Source organism: Simochromis diagramma, unplaced genomic scaffold (genome assembly GCF_900408965.1).
Source record: "Simochromis diagramma unplaced genomic scaffold, fSimDia1.1 OVJJ01000685.1, whole genome shotgun sequence".
Lineage (NCBI taxonomy): Eukaryota > Metazoa > Chordata > Actinopteri > Cichliformes > Cichlidae > Simochromis > Simochromis diagramma.
In genome coordinates, this window is record NW_024387477.1 from 2,860,261 (window position 1) to 2,873,786 (window position 13,526).

General features: G+C 39.8%; 2 protein-coding genes across 3 annotated transcripts; both read left to right on the forward strand.

Annotated features, from left to right (window-relative positions):
• Positions 1 to 787: 787 nt before the first annotated feature.
• Positions 788 to 7,747, forward strand: ctsf (cathepsin F). Of its 2 annotated transcripts, XM_040015706.1 has the most exons (15): positions 788 to 1,193; positions 1,808 to 1,918; positions 2,351 to 2,432; positions 3,073 to 3,134; positions 3,274 to 3,346; positions 4,131 to 4,244; positions 4,360 to 4,508; positions 4,625 to 4,721; positions 4,820 to 4,900; positions 5,025 to 5,144; positions 5,286 to 5,350; positions 6,608 to 6,698; positions 6,820 to 6,878; positions 7,113 to 7,236; positions 7,280 to 7,747. In XM_040015706.1, the coding sequence occupies exons 1-14, from the start codon at positions 945 to 947 to the stop codon at positions 7,185 to 7,187; spliced, it is 1,428 nt and encodes a 475-aa protein (XP_039871640.1). In that variant the 5' UTR covers positions 788 to 944; the 3' UTR covers positions 7,188 to 7,236; positions 7,280 to 7,747. The 2 variants fall into 2 exon arrangements, with proteins under 2 accessions (XP_039871640.1, XP_039871639.1); XM_040015705.1 differs by having other exon boundaries at positions 7,113 to 7,747.
• An 866-nt stretch (positions 7,748 to 8,613) lies between these two features.
• On the forward strand, positions 8,614 to 13,072 carry eif1ad (eukaryotic translation initiation factor 1A domain containing). Its single transcript, XM_040015711.1, has 5 exons — positions 8,614 to 8,801; positions 9,082 to 9,200; positions 11,436 to 11,544; positions 11,954 to 12,062; positions 12,156 to 13,072. The coding sequence occupies exons 2-5, from the start codon at positions 9,114 to 9,116 to the stop codon at positions 12,382 to 12,384; spliced, it is 534 nt and encodes a 177-aa protein (XP_039871645.1). The 5' UTR covers positions 8,614 to 8,801; positions 9,082 to 9,113; the 3' UTR covers positions 12,385 to 13,072.
• Positions 13,073 to 13,526: the final 454 nt, after the last annotated feature.

Genomic DNA, 13,526 nt, shown 5'->3' on the forward strand with positions numbered 1-13,526 from the left:
TCAATTACTTTCATGATTTCATGTAATCTATAACTGTGTGTTCATCTTTATCGGAGTGTCAGGTGCGATACTTTCATAATAAAAGAGCAGCAGAAAAAAATAAAGGAGCACTAAAGACGTCCCCTAAAGGAAACGCTGGTAAAATGTTATAGTGTTTTGTCTACCTCTAGTGGCGAAATCTGATAAATTTTAATTTGCAGGAAACGTAGTTAGTATGTAATGTTACCATTTTATTTTAATGAATCTATTTATTTATTCCAATGATGAGCTGAACGTCTTTAGTCGCCCCTCTTTTCTTTTTTACTGTGTTTATAGTCAGCAGTTTAGGGAGAAAAGTGTAGCCATTTATTGAAACATGTGCAAACATATGTGTAAATACAGTATATAAGGCAAAACCAGAGTTTGTACAACTCTAAAGAGCTTGAAACACCACTGGCTGAAATGCAGCACCAAACGGTGACAGAACCTCCACTAATAGCTGTTTGGTTCTTTGCTAAGTTGTCTGTGAAGTGCAGGCACCACCCTGTTTCATCTCTTGAATGCTCGAATGATTCATAGGTCAGTGCCAGGTACCTTAACAAACAAACAAACGAAAAACAATATAATCTGAAAATGATCAGGCACAACGACTGGTCTGAAGTGAGCGAATATCAGCCAAATATCCAAACCACAGCTTCAGAAAGCCTGAAAGACAACTGCCGCCTACAGACCGATCAGCGACAGCCCTGCCGGAATAATAAATATGGGAATTATCATGAACACGCCCCCCATAAAAGCTCAGTCTCCGCCTACAGCCTCTCAGATTTGTTTGGTAATAGCCTCTTGTATAATCGCTGCTTAACTGAAAATCGATTTTTGTGTGAAGAAAACAAACACGGCTGTTATTTAAGTGAGCGCAGACTGGACATCGGTCCTTTCAGTCGGTGACAACACACGGGGCCAACATGGTGGTCATATTGCGCTGTTGCCCGCTAATCCAGTGGCTGTCCCTGGCCGTTTTGCTGGGCTCGGTTGTCGGACTCGGTGAGGACCTCGACCGGCCTCTCTTAGGGCCCCCCGGCTCTTCTATCCGGGTCCACCAGTCCGACCCGGGTCTTAAGAAGGCTCTGGCCTTTGCAGAGGAGCAATACAACCGGGTCTCCAATGCGATGCATCTCCGCAGAGTCAGCCGGGTCATCTCTGCCAACAAACAGGTATAATTATTATTGGTGGCTTTCCTTCTGATTTTATAATATTTATTCAACATATTTTGGTCTTCTAGTGGACTTGCAAAGAACGGTTAAAGTATTTGTTGTTTGTCGATTTATCTCATTGTAATAAGCGTTGTGTATGCTCGGTTTTTTTGTAAACAAGGGCGCTGCTGGAGGGTCGTCATTTTAGCTAAACACAGGCCGGAAAAAGGGGGCGACGTACCTTCAAAATAATAGCGTAAACGTCTTTGCTGCGCTGGTCAGCAAGGGATTATGCTTAAACAAAAAACAAACAAACATGTATTCCTATTTATTTAAAAATTTCAAGAGTTTTCAACTTAGAGAACGGTATTTATTTTTGTATTTTACCTATTTTTATTCTCAAGCGTTCAAGATAAGATTTTATGCGCGGTTTATTGCAGCCGGAAGTTATGTCCTTGAGTTTAAATTAACAATGTCTCTGCAGTGTGGCTTGTTTGGAGCATAACGAGCATCCATAAAACAATAACACGCATTATATTTTATACCACGTCTAAATAAAAATCTTTATTTATACCAAGAGTTTGTGTCTTTAAATTAAAGATGTCCGAATGTTTGTGTGTTCATCTGTATTCCAGCTGGTTAAAGGGATCCGTTACACTTTAACAGTGGAGCTCAGTAACACTCAATGTAAGAAGTCCACCATGCTCAGGACATGTGACTTCTATCCCGAGTTAAATCAACTCAAGGTAGGGTGTGTGTGTGTGTGTGAGTGTGAGAGAGAGAGAGAGAGAGATAGCTCTTGTGATAAAAATTAAGAAGCAGAGAGAATGTGTGATATGAGTTTGTATTTAAGAGAAAAAAAGCTGTGTGTGTGTGTGTGTGTGTGTGTGTGTGTGTGTCCAGCTGTGTATTGATTTTTTTATTGTGTCAAAGCAGTTTTGCTGGTTTTGATCTTGTGACTCAACCTTGACTTGGAGTGATCTCTCTTATGCCTCATTCACGCTTGCATTCATTTACAGTATTGACTCTTTTTTTTTCTTTGTTCCTGTTTTCTTCCCAACTAAAAATATCTAAGTTATAAGTAAATCTATAAATGGGGCTTTTTACAAGAGACCCAAACCTACACATAACAACTGTTATCGCTTTTCCTCTAATTTATTTTTGTTTTTATGTCTCAGACAGAAGTCTGCGTCTTCGAGGTGTGGGACATCCCTTGGCAGGGGGCGTCAACCTTGCTCAAACAGAAGTGCCAGCCCAAAGGTCAGTCAGCAGCCAAACAGACTCATCATCCAACATTTAAGATTCACAACCACCCATTATGGAAGTCATATGGTAGACATTTATAGCTGAACACCATAGTTGTGGCTCACTTGGTCTTCTCTTACAGTTCTGTGAAAAAATACACTGATTATCTTATCATCCAAAAACACATCAACAAGTATTTTTTAGACCTTTTTTACCCCCAAAAAACACAATAAAAGAGTTCAGCATTTCTGTTCTATGATAATAACTTAATCATGATATTTCTGACCACATATAGAGAAAACTCCTTTCAAAATGCATTTATTTCTACTGATTGTCAGTGAACTTTCCTAGCAACCCACATCAGCCAGTCAGGCCATGAGATTGTTTTTTTTACACGCTTGTTTTACAAAGAGATAAATGAGGTGGAAGGTTGAACAAAGGAGAAATTGACATATTTGCATTTGATGTTGCAAATATGTTGATTTTATGTTGTTTTTTGTATTTTTGTTGTTTCTTTCTGTCATATTTATCAGCTTGAAAATCGTCTGTGAAAACTGTGATTTGCAGCAACCTGCATGACAGTTTGACTGACTGATTTAAGTGTTAAATACTCTCACACTTCCCATGTCTTCCTGTGTTTCATTTCTCTTATCAGTTGAATTTGAAGTAGAAGAGAGCAACAAGGTAGAGGATCCATCCACCAGCCAGCCTCTGGAGGTAAAATTAATGTCAGGCTCTACAGCTACAGGCCTGTGGTTTTATCTGCCTGTCTGCTTGTTTGTTTAAACTGTTCTAATCGATTTAGATTTGAGATCGAGGCTTTCTGTCGTTGATTCTGTGTGTGTGTTTGCATTAGGAGTCGGTGGAGCTGCTGGGCCGGTTTAAAGAGTTCATGACTAAGTACAATAAAGTCTACAGCAGTCAGGATGGTGAGTGACTGAATCTCATTCATACCACGTATGGACATTGTGTCACATTCCTGTCAGAGCTGCAGGTTTTTGAACATGTTTTCATAATGTTCACATTCTTTTTTCATGATAGCGCTTTAGCCTGCATTTGCAGCTGGCACAGTGGACTGTGTTCACAGACAGTGATTGCAGGAAGTGAGCCTGAGCCCGCGCAGTGATTTCCATGATAGAATCATCATGTCTGTTTTTAGTGCAGTGCTGCCTCAGGACTAAAAATCACAGGCATCCAATGTTATTTTTGGTCTTGTCCTTTGTGCTCAGAGATTTCTCCAGATTCTTTAAATCGTTTGATATCCTGTCCCATAGATCATCAGATATTCACAGTCTTCACATTTTTTTGTCAGGGAACATTCTGAAATTTTTCCACAATTTGTAGATGTAGTTTTTTGCTGATTGGTGAACCTCCGTCTCTCTAAGATGCTCTTTTTATACCCAGTCATGTTACTCACCTGTTCCCAGTTAACCCAATTACTTGCATCTTGCAAAATGTATCGCCAACTGTTTTCTTTTAGTACCAATTACTTTTCCAGTCTTTATTTTTTTATTCTGTCCCAACTTTTTTGACACATATTGGTGCCATCAAATTCAAAGTGAAATATTTAATGTCTCAGGTTAAACATCTGATATGTCTCTTCTCTTGTTCGCACTTTAGAAACAAAATTAAATTCAACTGAAAATGAAAAAAATGAAAGGCTTTTAAGCAGAATCTTTTATGAATATGTGCTTTTGACCCTTGACCTTGCAGAAGTGGACCGCCGTTTGCGCATCTTCCACGAGAACCTGAAGACTGCTGAGAAGCTCCAGGCTTTGGATCAAGGTTCAGCTGAGTATGGAGTCACCAAGTTCAGCGACCTCACCGGTACATAACTGTGAATGCACGTCCACAGTTTCTGATGAGAGAACGTCTCTTCTGCTTTCCACGTGTTGCTTCAGCTTAAGAAAACAAAGTGAAATATCCTTCTGCTTTTCTCCAGAGGAGGAGTTTCGCTCTACGTACTTAAACCCACTGCTGAGTCAATGGACTCTCCATCAACCAATGAAACCAGCTACTCCCGCCAAAGGCCCCTCGCCTGACAGCTGGGATTGGAGGGATCATGGAGCTGTCAGTCCTGTTAAGAACCAGGTGCCAACAAACAGAGTTCATTATGGGGCGGTCACCCTAAAGAGCTTGTTAGTAGCGATTAAATTGTACACTGTGCCCACTTTATGCTGATCAGGGTGTTTTTTTTTCTCCTGCAGGGAATGTGTGGATCTTGCTGGGCATTTTCTGTCATAGGCAACATTGAAGGCCAGTGGTTCCTGAAAAATGGAACGTTGCTGTCACTTTCCGAACAAGGTGACACAGAAAAGTAGCACAGATGATAAAATTAATCAGGGGTTTTCAAATCCAGCATAAAGTCTTTACATGCTTGAGTACTGATTTGTTCTTCACAGAGCTGGTTGACTGTGACGGGCTGGACCAGGCGTGCAGAGGCGGGCTTCCATCAAATGCTTATGAAGCTATTGAGAAGCTGGGTAGAACTAAGATTTTATTCTGTGTTTAGCAATAAGTAAAAGCAGAGAGATGTTTTTACTGATAACACAAGCAGACTTTTCCTTAAAGTGCTTTCTTATAATCTTTGCCCCTCGTGTGGTTAAGGGGGTCTGGAGACTGAAAGTGACTACTCCTACACCGGGCACAAGCAGAGGTGTGACTTCACCACCGGGAAGGTGGCCGCCTACATCAACAGCTCCGTGGAGCTGCCCAAAGAGGAGAAGGGTGAGTACACAGACAACAGTGGTTTAACTGCATGGACATGTCCATGATTTTTATCTTATTCTAACTGTAGTGTGTCTGTTTGAAACTAAGGGTTGTTGAATTGACTCATTTTGATTTATTTTTGTATTTTTTCCTTCTCAGAGATTGCTGCTTGGCTGGCTGAGAATGGGCCAGTCTCTGTTGCTCTGAATGCTTTTGCAATGCAGGTAGGAGGTTTTTTTAAGAAGTTAAATCACTCCTCAAAACAACAAGAAGCAAAGCAACTCAGTCGTTGCGCAGTGTTTATTTTTAAGAGGATGAATTCTTTTTGTTTTCTTTGTTTTTTAGAGGTACTTGAAGAAGTTTATAGTGTAGTCAAAATCAGAGAAGGGTATCAGTGAGTATGTGATAGATAATAAGTACTGATTTGTAAACAACTGGACACGAATAACTTGAGCTTATTATTCAATATTACTGAAGTATATTTGTGACTAACTAAACAGCTCAGTCTCTAACAATCCTCTCTTTAAAGATGTTTTGGGGTCAGCTTGAAATCAAGATGGAAATGTAAAAGTGAGGTCAGAGGTCAAATGTGATGTGATATTTAGATGCAAACATACTGTGATAGTTAGAATCCCCATTTATCATTCTATTGTCTTATATAAGAGTATAAAAATACATTGTCATTATTAACAATGGCAGTCAGAAACTGAGTTTTAAATCCCGCTATAGACCATTAATATCACTTTGACCTTCAGATCAGTCTGTTGACCTTGACAAAAAGGTCAGAAGTCAAATGTGACATCATATTTTAAGTCTTTATATAGTATTTTCTATATGTTGACAATACACACTGCACTTGTAAGAGTCATAGTTTCTATGTTATAAGGCTTTTGGTCATTTTTTGTTTGTTTGTTTGTTTTTTTTACCAGTAAATCTTTATATTGAACTTGAAGACTTTGGTAGATGAAAGCTAAATTTTAATAGGTCATTAATGTGACCCCACTCTACAAGCCTACAAAGTTTTACCAGAATGAAACGAACATCAGCTCCTCAGTGGAGGTGTCAACTAGGAGTGGAATAAAAATATCAATAGAATATGTCACGTTGCCTCCTTGTGTAATGTTGGTTTATATGTTACTGATTTATTAAAACATTCCTAACCCCCACCAGTTTGACTTATCAGAGTCAGTACTTGGTGGTGGTGCTTATCAAACAGCAAAGTCGTATGTAGATCATTTTCTTGCATGTGTATAGTATCATGGGCAGTGTATTGTTACTGTATCATATCAGGAGTGACATATTTCCTGCCCAAATAATAGCAATTCTTATTCTTACGCTTGTTTATATTGCTGCTGTTGTTATTATGCACTCCAATCACCTCCATACCTCTATCTAAACTGGACATAAACGATAATAAAGATAATAATCGTAAGATACATGTTATTCATACATTATCTTGAATATCATTTCATTCCCTCCAGTTTTACAGGAAGGGTATATCTCACCCTCTGAAGATTTTCTGCAACCCCTGGATGATCGACCACGCTGTGCTGTTGGTGGGATACGGAGAACGTAATTATTATTTTTTTTTTTATCCCATTTTTTTAGTCTTAAATATTTGCCCAGTTTCTGGAAAGCACAGACACATCTTTTTGCCTCGTTTGTCAACAATGTTTCCCCCCTGTGTTCTCAGGTAAAGGTATTCCCTTCTGGGCCATCAAAAACAGCTGGGGGGAGGATTATGGAGAGCAGGTGAGACAGCACGACCTTTCAGAACACTTATCATTCTAAAAATCTTTCATTTGAAACCAACTACACGACTGAGGATCACCGACATAAAGCACCGTTTTCATAATAGAAGTGCTGATCCGTGCACTAGGCTTTACAAAGCTGACTGTTGTTTCATAGCATAATGAAAAAATGAGTTCTGTTCATGTACAGCTGTGAGGGAGTGAGTGTTAATTTGTTTTTTTCTCCTTCACACAGGGTTACTACAACCTCTACAGGGGCTCCAATGCATGTGGGATCAACAAGATGTGCTCATCTGCTGTAGTCAACTGAACCCCTAACACCTCCTACACACACACACACACACACACACACACACACACACACACACACACACACACACACACACACACACACACACACACTCATCATCATCATCATCATCATGCTACATGCACCACAGCTGTCAACTGACCCCAGCTCCACATCACTTATCCAGAATGCACAAGCGATCAACACGCACACATGTGAAGTCCTGCTGATGTTTCTTCTCTGTTAGACCAAACCAGTGTTTTACCAGCTCTAATAAAGCTAGCTTTGATGTGATACTGAAACTTTCCAGTAATTTTAAATCAAGATTACATCTGCTTTTTCTGTTAGTCCTGAAGCTCGGTTAAAATGATTAATGTGTTTAAGGTAACAGCTTATAAGTCATCTTTACTTACAGTAACAGAGCCCATGCTCATAGTGGTGAGCTGATGGTATGTGCTTCAATGAGTTTTTGAAAAACAAGGCTTTGATTCTGAAGTGGTTTACTGCACAAACTCAGTTTAGTGCAATGTAATTGCAATAATAGCTGTATAACAGTGAGAAATGAATGATGGGAGTTGAATTAAAAAAAAGTGTGAAATCCAGTTGTTTGTTATTTTATGATCTACCTATCCATTTTCTTCTGCTTATCCAATTCAGGGTCACTGGGGGGCGCTGGAGCCTATCCCAGTTGCCATGGGGGAGAAATGAGGTAAACCCTGGACAGTCTGTCACAGGGGTAACACAGAGAGACAGGCAACCTTTCACTGGAAATTTAGAATTCACCCAAGTGCATGTCTCTGGACTGTGGGAGGAAGCTGGAGAACCCACAGATGCTCAAGAAGAAAATGATGGGTTCAAACCCAGAACCTTCTTGCAGCAGTGCTAACCACCACACCGCTGTGCTGCCCTATTTTATTATAAAGTTTTTCATGTGCACTGAAACTATAAACTGGTTGACAGTACAATTAAACCATTACTTTTTATAATTTATTTAGTGCATATAGAATAACTTTAACCATAAGGCAAAATTAACTTCAAATAACTACAGCGACAATAAGGCCTATAAAGGGAGAAAACATTTTAACCTGTTTATGATTTTAAACGGTATGTTGGGAAGAAGCAGGACAAACACAATGTAGGAAAACACTTTGAACGATAGAGGGGCGACAACGTTCGTGTTCTTGAATGTTCCTTTAATCAAAACAACCTCATTTTCCCACAATGCCAAGGGAAGGTAACGGAACAGCTGGTCTTTAGCAGTAGCTTCTAAAATAAGAAACAAAAGTCGTCGTAAGTTAGTGATATAATCTTACGGTGAATTACAATGCATCCTGAAGTTCATTTACATAAATTTAGTCACATTTTAACCAGTCATTAAAAGGGCTTTTAGCGATAAAATGAACATTTTACACGTATGGAACTTTTATTTTGAAAATATACCCCACTTGACATCGGAAGTGTAACGTTCCCTGTCTTTCCCCGCACTGTGTACTGAAAACAAGAACGCATGTCATTCCATTTTTTTTGTGACTGAATATTTCAGGTTCTTTTTGTACACGAACGTATACCTGCTGCTCGGAGACACATTCTGCGTCAAAAAGACAAACAGCCACTCCTGTCTTTCTTTCTTTCAAGGTAGTATTTAACCTGCTAATGTGGAGACAGCTAATGTTAGCCTTTTCCGCTAAGTTATTATTCGTAAGCAACTACTTACTGTTTAGAAGAAAATTGGCAGAGGAAGTTTAAATTATTAAGGTACACAGAAAGTTTTATAGACGTTTATAAATAAAAAAATATTAAATTTTGCTGGTAATCACATTAAGCTGACCTTTCAGCGTTGGTTGTTACTGTTAGGGGTAGCCTTTAAATGTGTCTTTAGTTAACTAGAACTTTCGACCCACTCTTTCTTTCTCAGCTGGCGAAGGAACGTGAAGGCTGTCGGTTATAATGTCACAGGCCACTAAACGCAAACACGTTGTCAAGGAGGTTCTTGGAGACTTTGTCACACCCACAGAAAACCAGCAGATCGTAAAGGTAAACTTTGTATAAAGTTCCCTGTGTTTCCTACATACTACAACATTCACATTTTAGTAATCAGCAGCATACACTGGATACTTGTGTACTTAGGTACAGATTGGAAGTACAGGTAAGACCCCCATTTAACTCCAGAGCTGCCTTAAAGTGGACATGTAACACTACTTGTAGAAAGGCTTATTTACACTGTGGTGCCCTGCTCAAACCCAAACATTAACGCTAACAAGTGGATTTTTCCTGTTTCAGTGCAGCTAGTCAAACTAATTATTACTAGTAAGCTAACATAAACTAATGTAAATCTGTTAGACGCAACCAAACAACCAACCCATTGATATCATGTTCTATACTGACACAAGATGGCATTAAACTTGTTCTAAAAACTATAAGCAATTATTTCTTAAATCCACCTTCACAGAGAGTGTGACATCTACAGGGCTGGGTAATTTACTGGCCTTTATACAGTAGTGTTTCATGCCCACTTTAATTCTTCACGGCACAGGTTCAACAAAGTACTGGAAGCATTCCTTTTAGTCCATGTTGGCATGATGGCAACACAAAGTTATTGCAGATTTGTCAGCTGCACATCCATAATGTTTACAGTAGACTGAACTCATTGTCATGTTCAAATAACCAGTTTGAGATGATCTGAGCTGTTAACCATCTGTGTACTTGTGTAAGATGAGTGATGCTGTTGTGATGCTTTGGTAAAAGGCTCAAAAGTGTGGCAACTATTACACTATTAAACCACCACAATCCTGAACTGTTCATACAAGGCAGGATGCTTTCAGGTTGTTTCTGACCCTTCTATCTGAATGATGCAGCAGAGAGGTAAACTCATCAGACCAGGCAACGCCTTCCCAGTGTTCTGTTGTCTTTCTTACATTTCCCACTATCTCTAAAATTAACAACATCCAGTCTCAGAGTGATCCTGAAAAACTAGTTCACGTGTCTAGTTTTAGGCTGGACTATTGTAATTCATTATTATCAAGCTGACCTAAAAACTCACTGAAAAGCCTTCAGTTGATCCAAAACACTGTAATGAGAGTACTGACAGGGACTAGAAAGAGAGAGCAGATTTCTCCCGTATTGGTTTCTCTTCATTGGCTCCCTGTTAAATCCATAATTTAGTTTAAAATCCTTTTCCTTACATAGAGGGTCTTGAATAATTAGGCCCCGTCTTATCTGAAAGATCTCATAGTGCAGTTTCACCCTAATAAAGCACTTTGCTCCCAGACTTCAGGCTTACTTGTGGTTCCTCGGGTATTTAAAAGTGCAATGGCAGGGAGAGCCTTCAGCTTTCAGGCTCGTCTTCCGTGGAATCAGTTTCCAGTTTGGATTCAGGAGAAAGATGCCCTCTCTACTTTTAAGACTAGCATTAAAGCTTTCCTTTTCATAGATATAGTTAGGGCTGAATCAGGTGACTGCAATAGATCTAGGCCTCCAGGGGCTTCAAAGTGTTTCTTCTTCACTCAGTGTTTTCACCCACTGTGTTTATACACCACTCTGCAGTGAATCATTAGTTATTACTATTCTCTTGATCTCGTCCCCAGTGTCTTTTTCTCTTTCTGCCTCCCCTCGCCCCCGGTTGCAGCAGATGGCTGCTCCTCCCTGAGCCTGTTTCTACTGGTGCTTGCTCAAAGGGGGTCATTTGATTCTTTTCTCTCTATTATTGTAGGGTCTCTACCTTACAATATATGGCACCTTGAGGTGACTTTCCTTGTGATTTGTTGTTATTTAATGTAAATAAAATTGAACTGAATTGCCCAGTTTTGGTGAGTCTGTGCAAATTATAGCCTCAGTTTCCTGTTCTTGGCTGACACCTGACCCAGTGTGGTCTTCTGCGGCTGTAGTCCCTTTACAACAAGGTTTGATATGCTCTGTGTTCAGAGATGCTCTTCTGCACATTGTGGTTGTAACGAGTGGATATTTAACTATTCTCTGTAAGTTGTAGCGATAATTGTGTCTCACATCAGCAGTTTCTGAAAATATTTAGACCAGCTTGCTGACACCAACAACCATGCCACATTCAGTGTCACTTAAATCGGCCTTCTTCCCCATTCTGATGCACAGTTTTAACTTCCGCAGGTTGTCTTGACCATTTTCACACACCTAAGTCCATTGACCATCCTCTGCAACATTTTACATTAACAAGCAGTTGAACAAGTGCACCTCATAAAGTGGCTGTTGAGTGTATTTTTCTGATTCCATGTTTCCTCTACTTCTTCACTTTTACAGGTAACTGGGAGCCGTGGTAACAACCTACATGATGCTGTCACAGCTCAGGGTGAGACCTTCTTGGTGAGCATGCCCACCAAGTTCCGCAAGAACATCTGGATCAAGAGAGGTAAGCAATGGAAAGGGAAGTTACGTGTTTAAAACGTCGAGTAATAATCCAGTGACAGCTGGTGGTAAATGTTATTTAGTGGCTTGTGGCACAGACGTTCATGCTGCACCGTGTGTGCTGCTGCCCACAACAAAATTGGGGTGCTTTTTGTGGGCATACCAGTTAGTTTACACTTTTGATATTTCACTGCACCTTACTTGCTGGAGACTTATCAGCTGCACATCCATAATGTATACAGTACAGTGAACCTCGTTGTCATGGTGTTCATTGCCTTTTCAAAACAAAAGAATAATATATATCGTAGTGCAAACATATAAGTTAGTAATGTGATCTCCCGCTAGCTAGTACTGGTCTAAATAAGACCCCCATTTATGTTCATTCATTTAAATTTCATCTTCTCACTCCAAAGGTGACTATGTGATTGTGGATCCTATTGAAGAAGGAGAGAAGGTGAAGGCAGAGATCAGCTTTATTCTCTACAAGGATCACATTCAATACCTACAAAAACAGAACCTCTGGTAGTTGGGAACACACTGCACAACCTTTACGTTCCTCGATCAGCCTCATTTGTCACATGTTTTGCACTTTTTACATTTTTTTCTTGTCTCCAGGCCAGAGGGCTTTATGGACGAGCATTCGACGCAGGATAAGACAAAGAAAGAGCTGGAAAAGGACGAGGACGAGGATGCTAGCGATTCTGAAGATGACGATAGCGACCTCTTTGTAAACACTAACCGCTGTAACTATCAGTACAGTGAAAGTGAGGAGGAGGAGGACGATAGCGAAGAGGATGAGGACAGGGATCAGGACAAAGAGAAAAGGAGGGAAAATGCCTCATAGCAGCAGCACTGAGGACACGGACAATCAGGAGTTGTGAAACAGATGCGACAGCATGCTCTCCTGTATTGCTGTCATCACTGACTGACGCTATGATGATCTGAAGCAATGGTCCACCTGCAACAGCGCCCTCTGCAGTTCATGTACTGAATGGCTGGGCTCGTTCAATGTATTTAGTAATTCCTGCTTGTTTTACAAATCTGTGAGATTAAAATGTATCTGAAATTTAACATGGGATACATTTCTAGTGTTTTTTTCTGATGATAGGTCCATTGCACATCACTGGTACCTTATATAAAAGGGCACACAGTATATTTGTACGATGACGTTAAATTTATGCAACCTTTTCTGTAGAAACCTGTTTAATTTTGCTGCCAAAGAAAATCCAATTGTCCTATTGGTGCTGGATATGGTTCTAAAAATTATTGTATCAGCTTGAGTTACAAATGAAAGCTGTTTTATTTTCATCTTATCCAGCAGCAAAAGTTAATTTGTGAAATGACTGAAAAGCTTTTGAAATGGAATAAATCCCAAGCAGAGTATGCTTATGTCACACTGACTCGATATCTTCCTGTGCATGTCTCCATCTTGCCGGATTCAAGACTTAATCCTGAATGCATTTCATTATTACGCAGTCAAGCAGCCATCTCCTCCGGAAAAGGTTGTGTAGATGTCACACTAGCATATCTGGGAAAAAAACTACAATATATGGATTCTCAGAAATTACATCACAGTGTCGCCAGCGCACAGAAAATTCCTACTGCAAGTGGAACCAGTCCCACGCCTTTTTGGCTGACACATTTCTTCCCCCAAGGTGTGAGAAAACTTCGTCATAACTCACATGACATTGAACAGAAGAGAGATGATTCCTGTCATTACAATTTTGCTCTCACTGAGTAATTGCACAATGAAAGCATCTGTGTCGTATTTTGACAAAAATAATTTTAAATAAGAATGTACACTCAGTTTTTTCAAAAGCCCATGAATACCTGAAATGTATCCTACAATAATTATATCAAATAATACATGTAGTGAAACACTGTGCACTAATCTATACATGAATTAAACACTGCGGTCATACACACGGAACTGTTGAAGGAGCTTTATTGGATTTAACGCTCCACTTTGTGACAGTGCACAAAACT

Coding starts and splice junctions, on each gene's coding strand:
- ctsf (XM_040015705.1), top strand. CDS start 945: ATGGTGGTCATATTGCGCTGTTGCCCGCTAATCCAGTGGCTGTCCCTG. Junction 4,901..5,024: donor TGAAGCTATTGAGAAGCTGG/GTAGAACTAAGA, acceptor CGTGTGGTTAAG/GGGGTCTGGAGACTGAAAGT. Junction 5,145..5,285: donor GCTGCCCAAAGAGGAGAAGG/GTGAGTACACAG, acceptor TTTCCTTCTCAG/AGATTGCTGCTTGGCTGGCT.
- eif1ad (XM_040015711.1), top strand. CDS start 9,114: ATGTCACAGGCCACTAAACGCAAACACGTTGTCAAGGAGGTTCTTGGA. Junction 9,201..11,435: donor AAAACCAGCAGATCGTAAAG/GTAAACTTTGTA, acceptor TCACTTTTACAG/GTAACTGGGAGCCGTGGTAA. Junction 12,063..12,155: donor CTACAAAAACAGAACCTCTG/GTAGTTGGGAAC, acceptor TCTTGTCTCCAG/GCCAGAGGGCTTTATGGACG.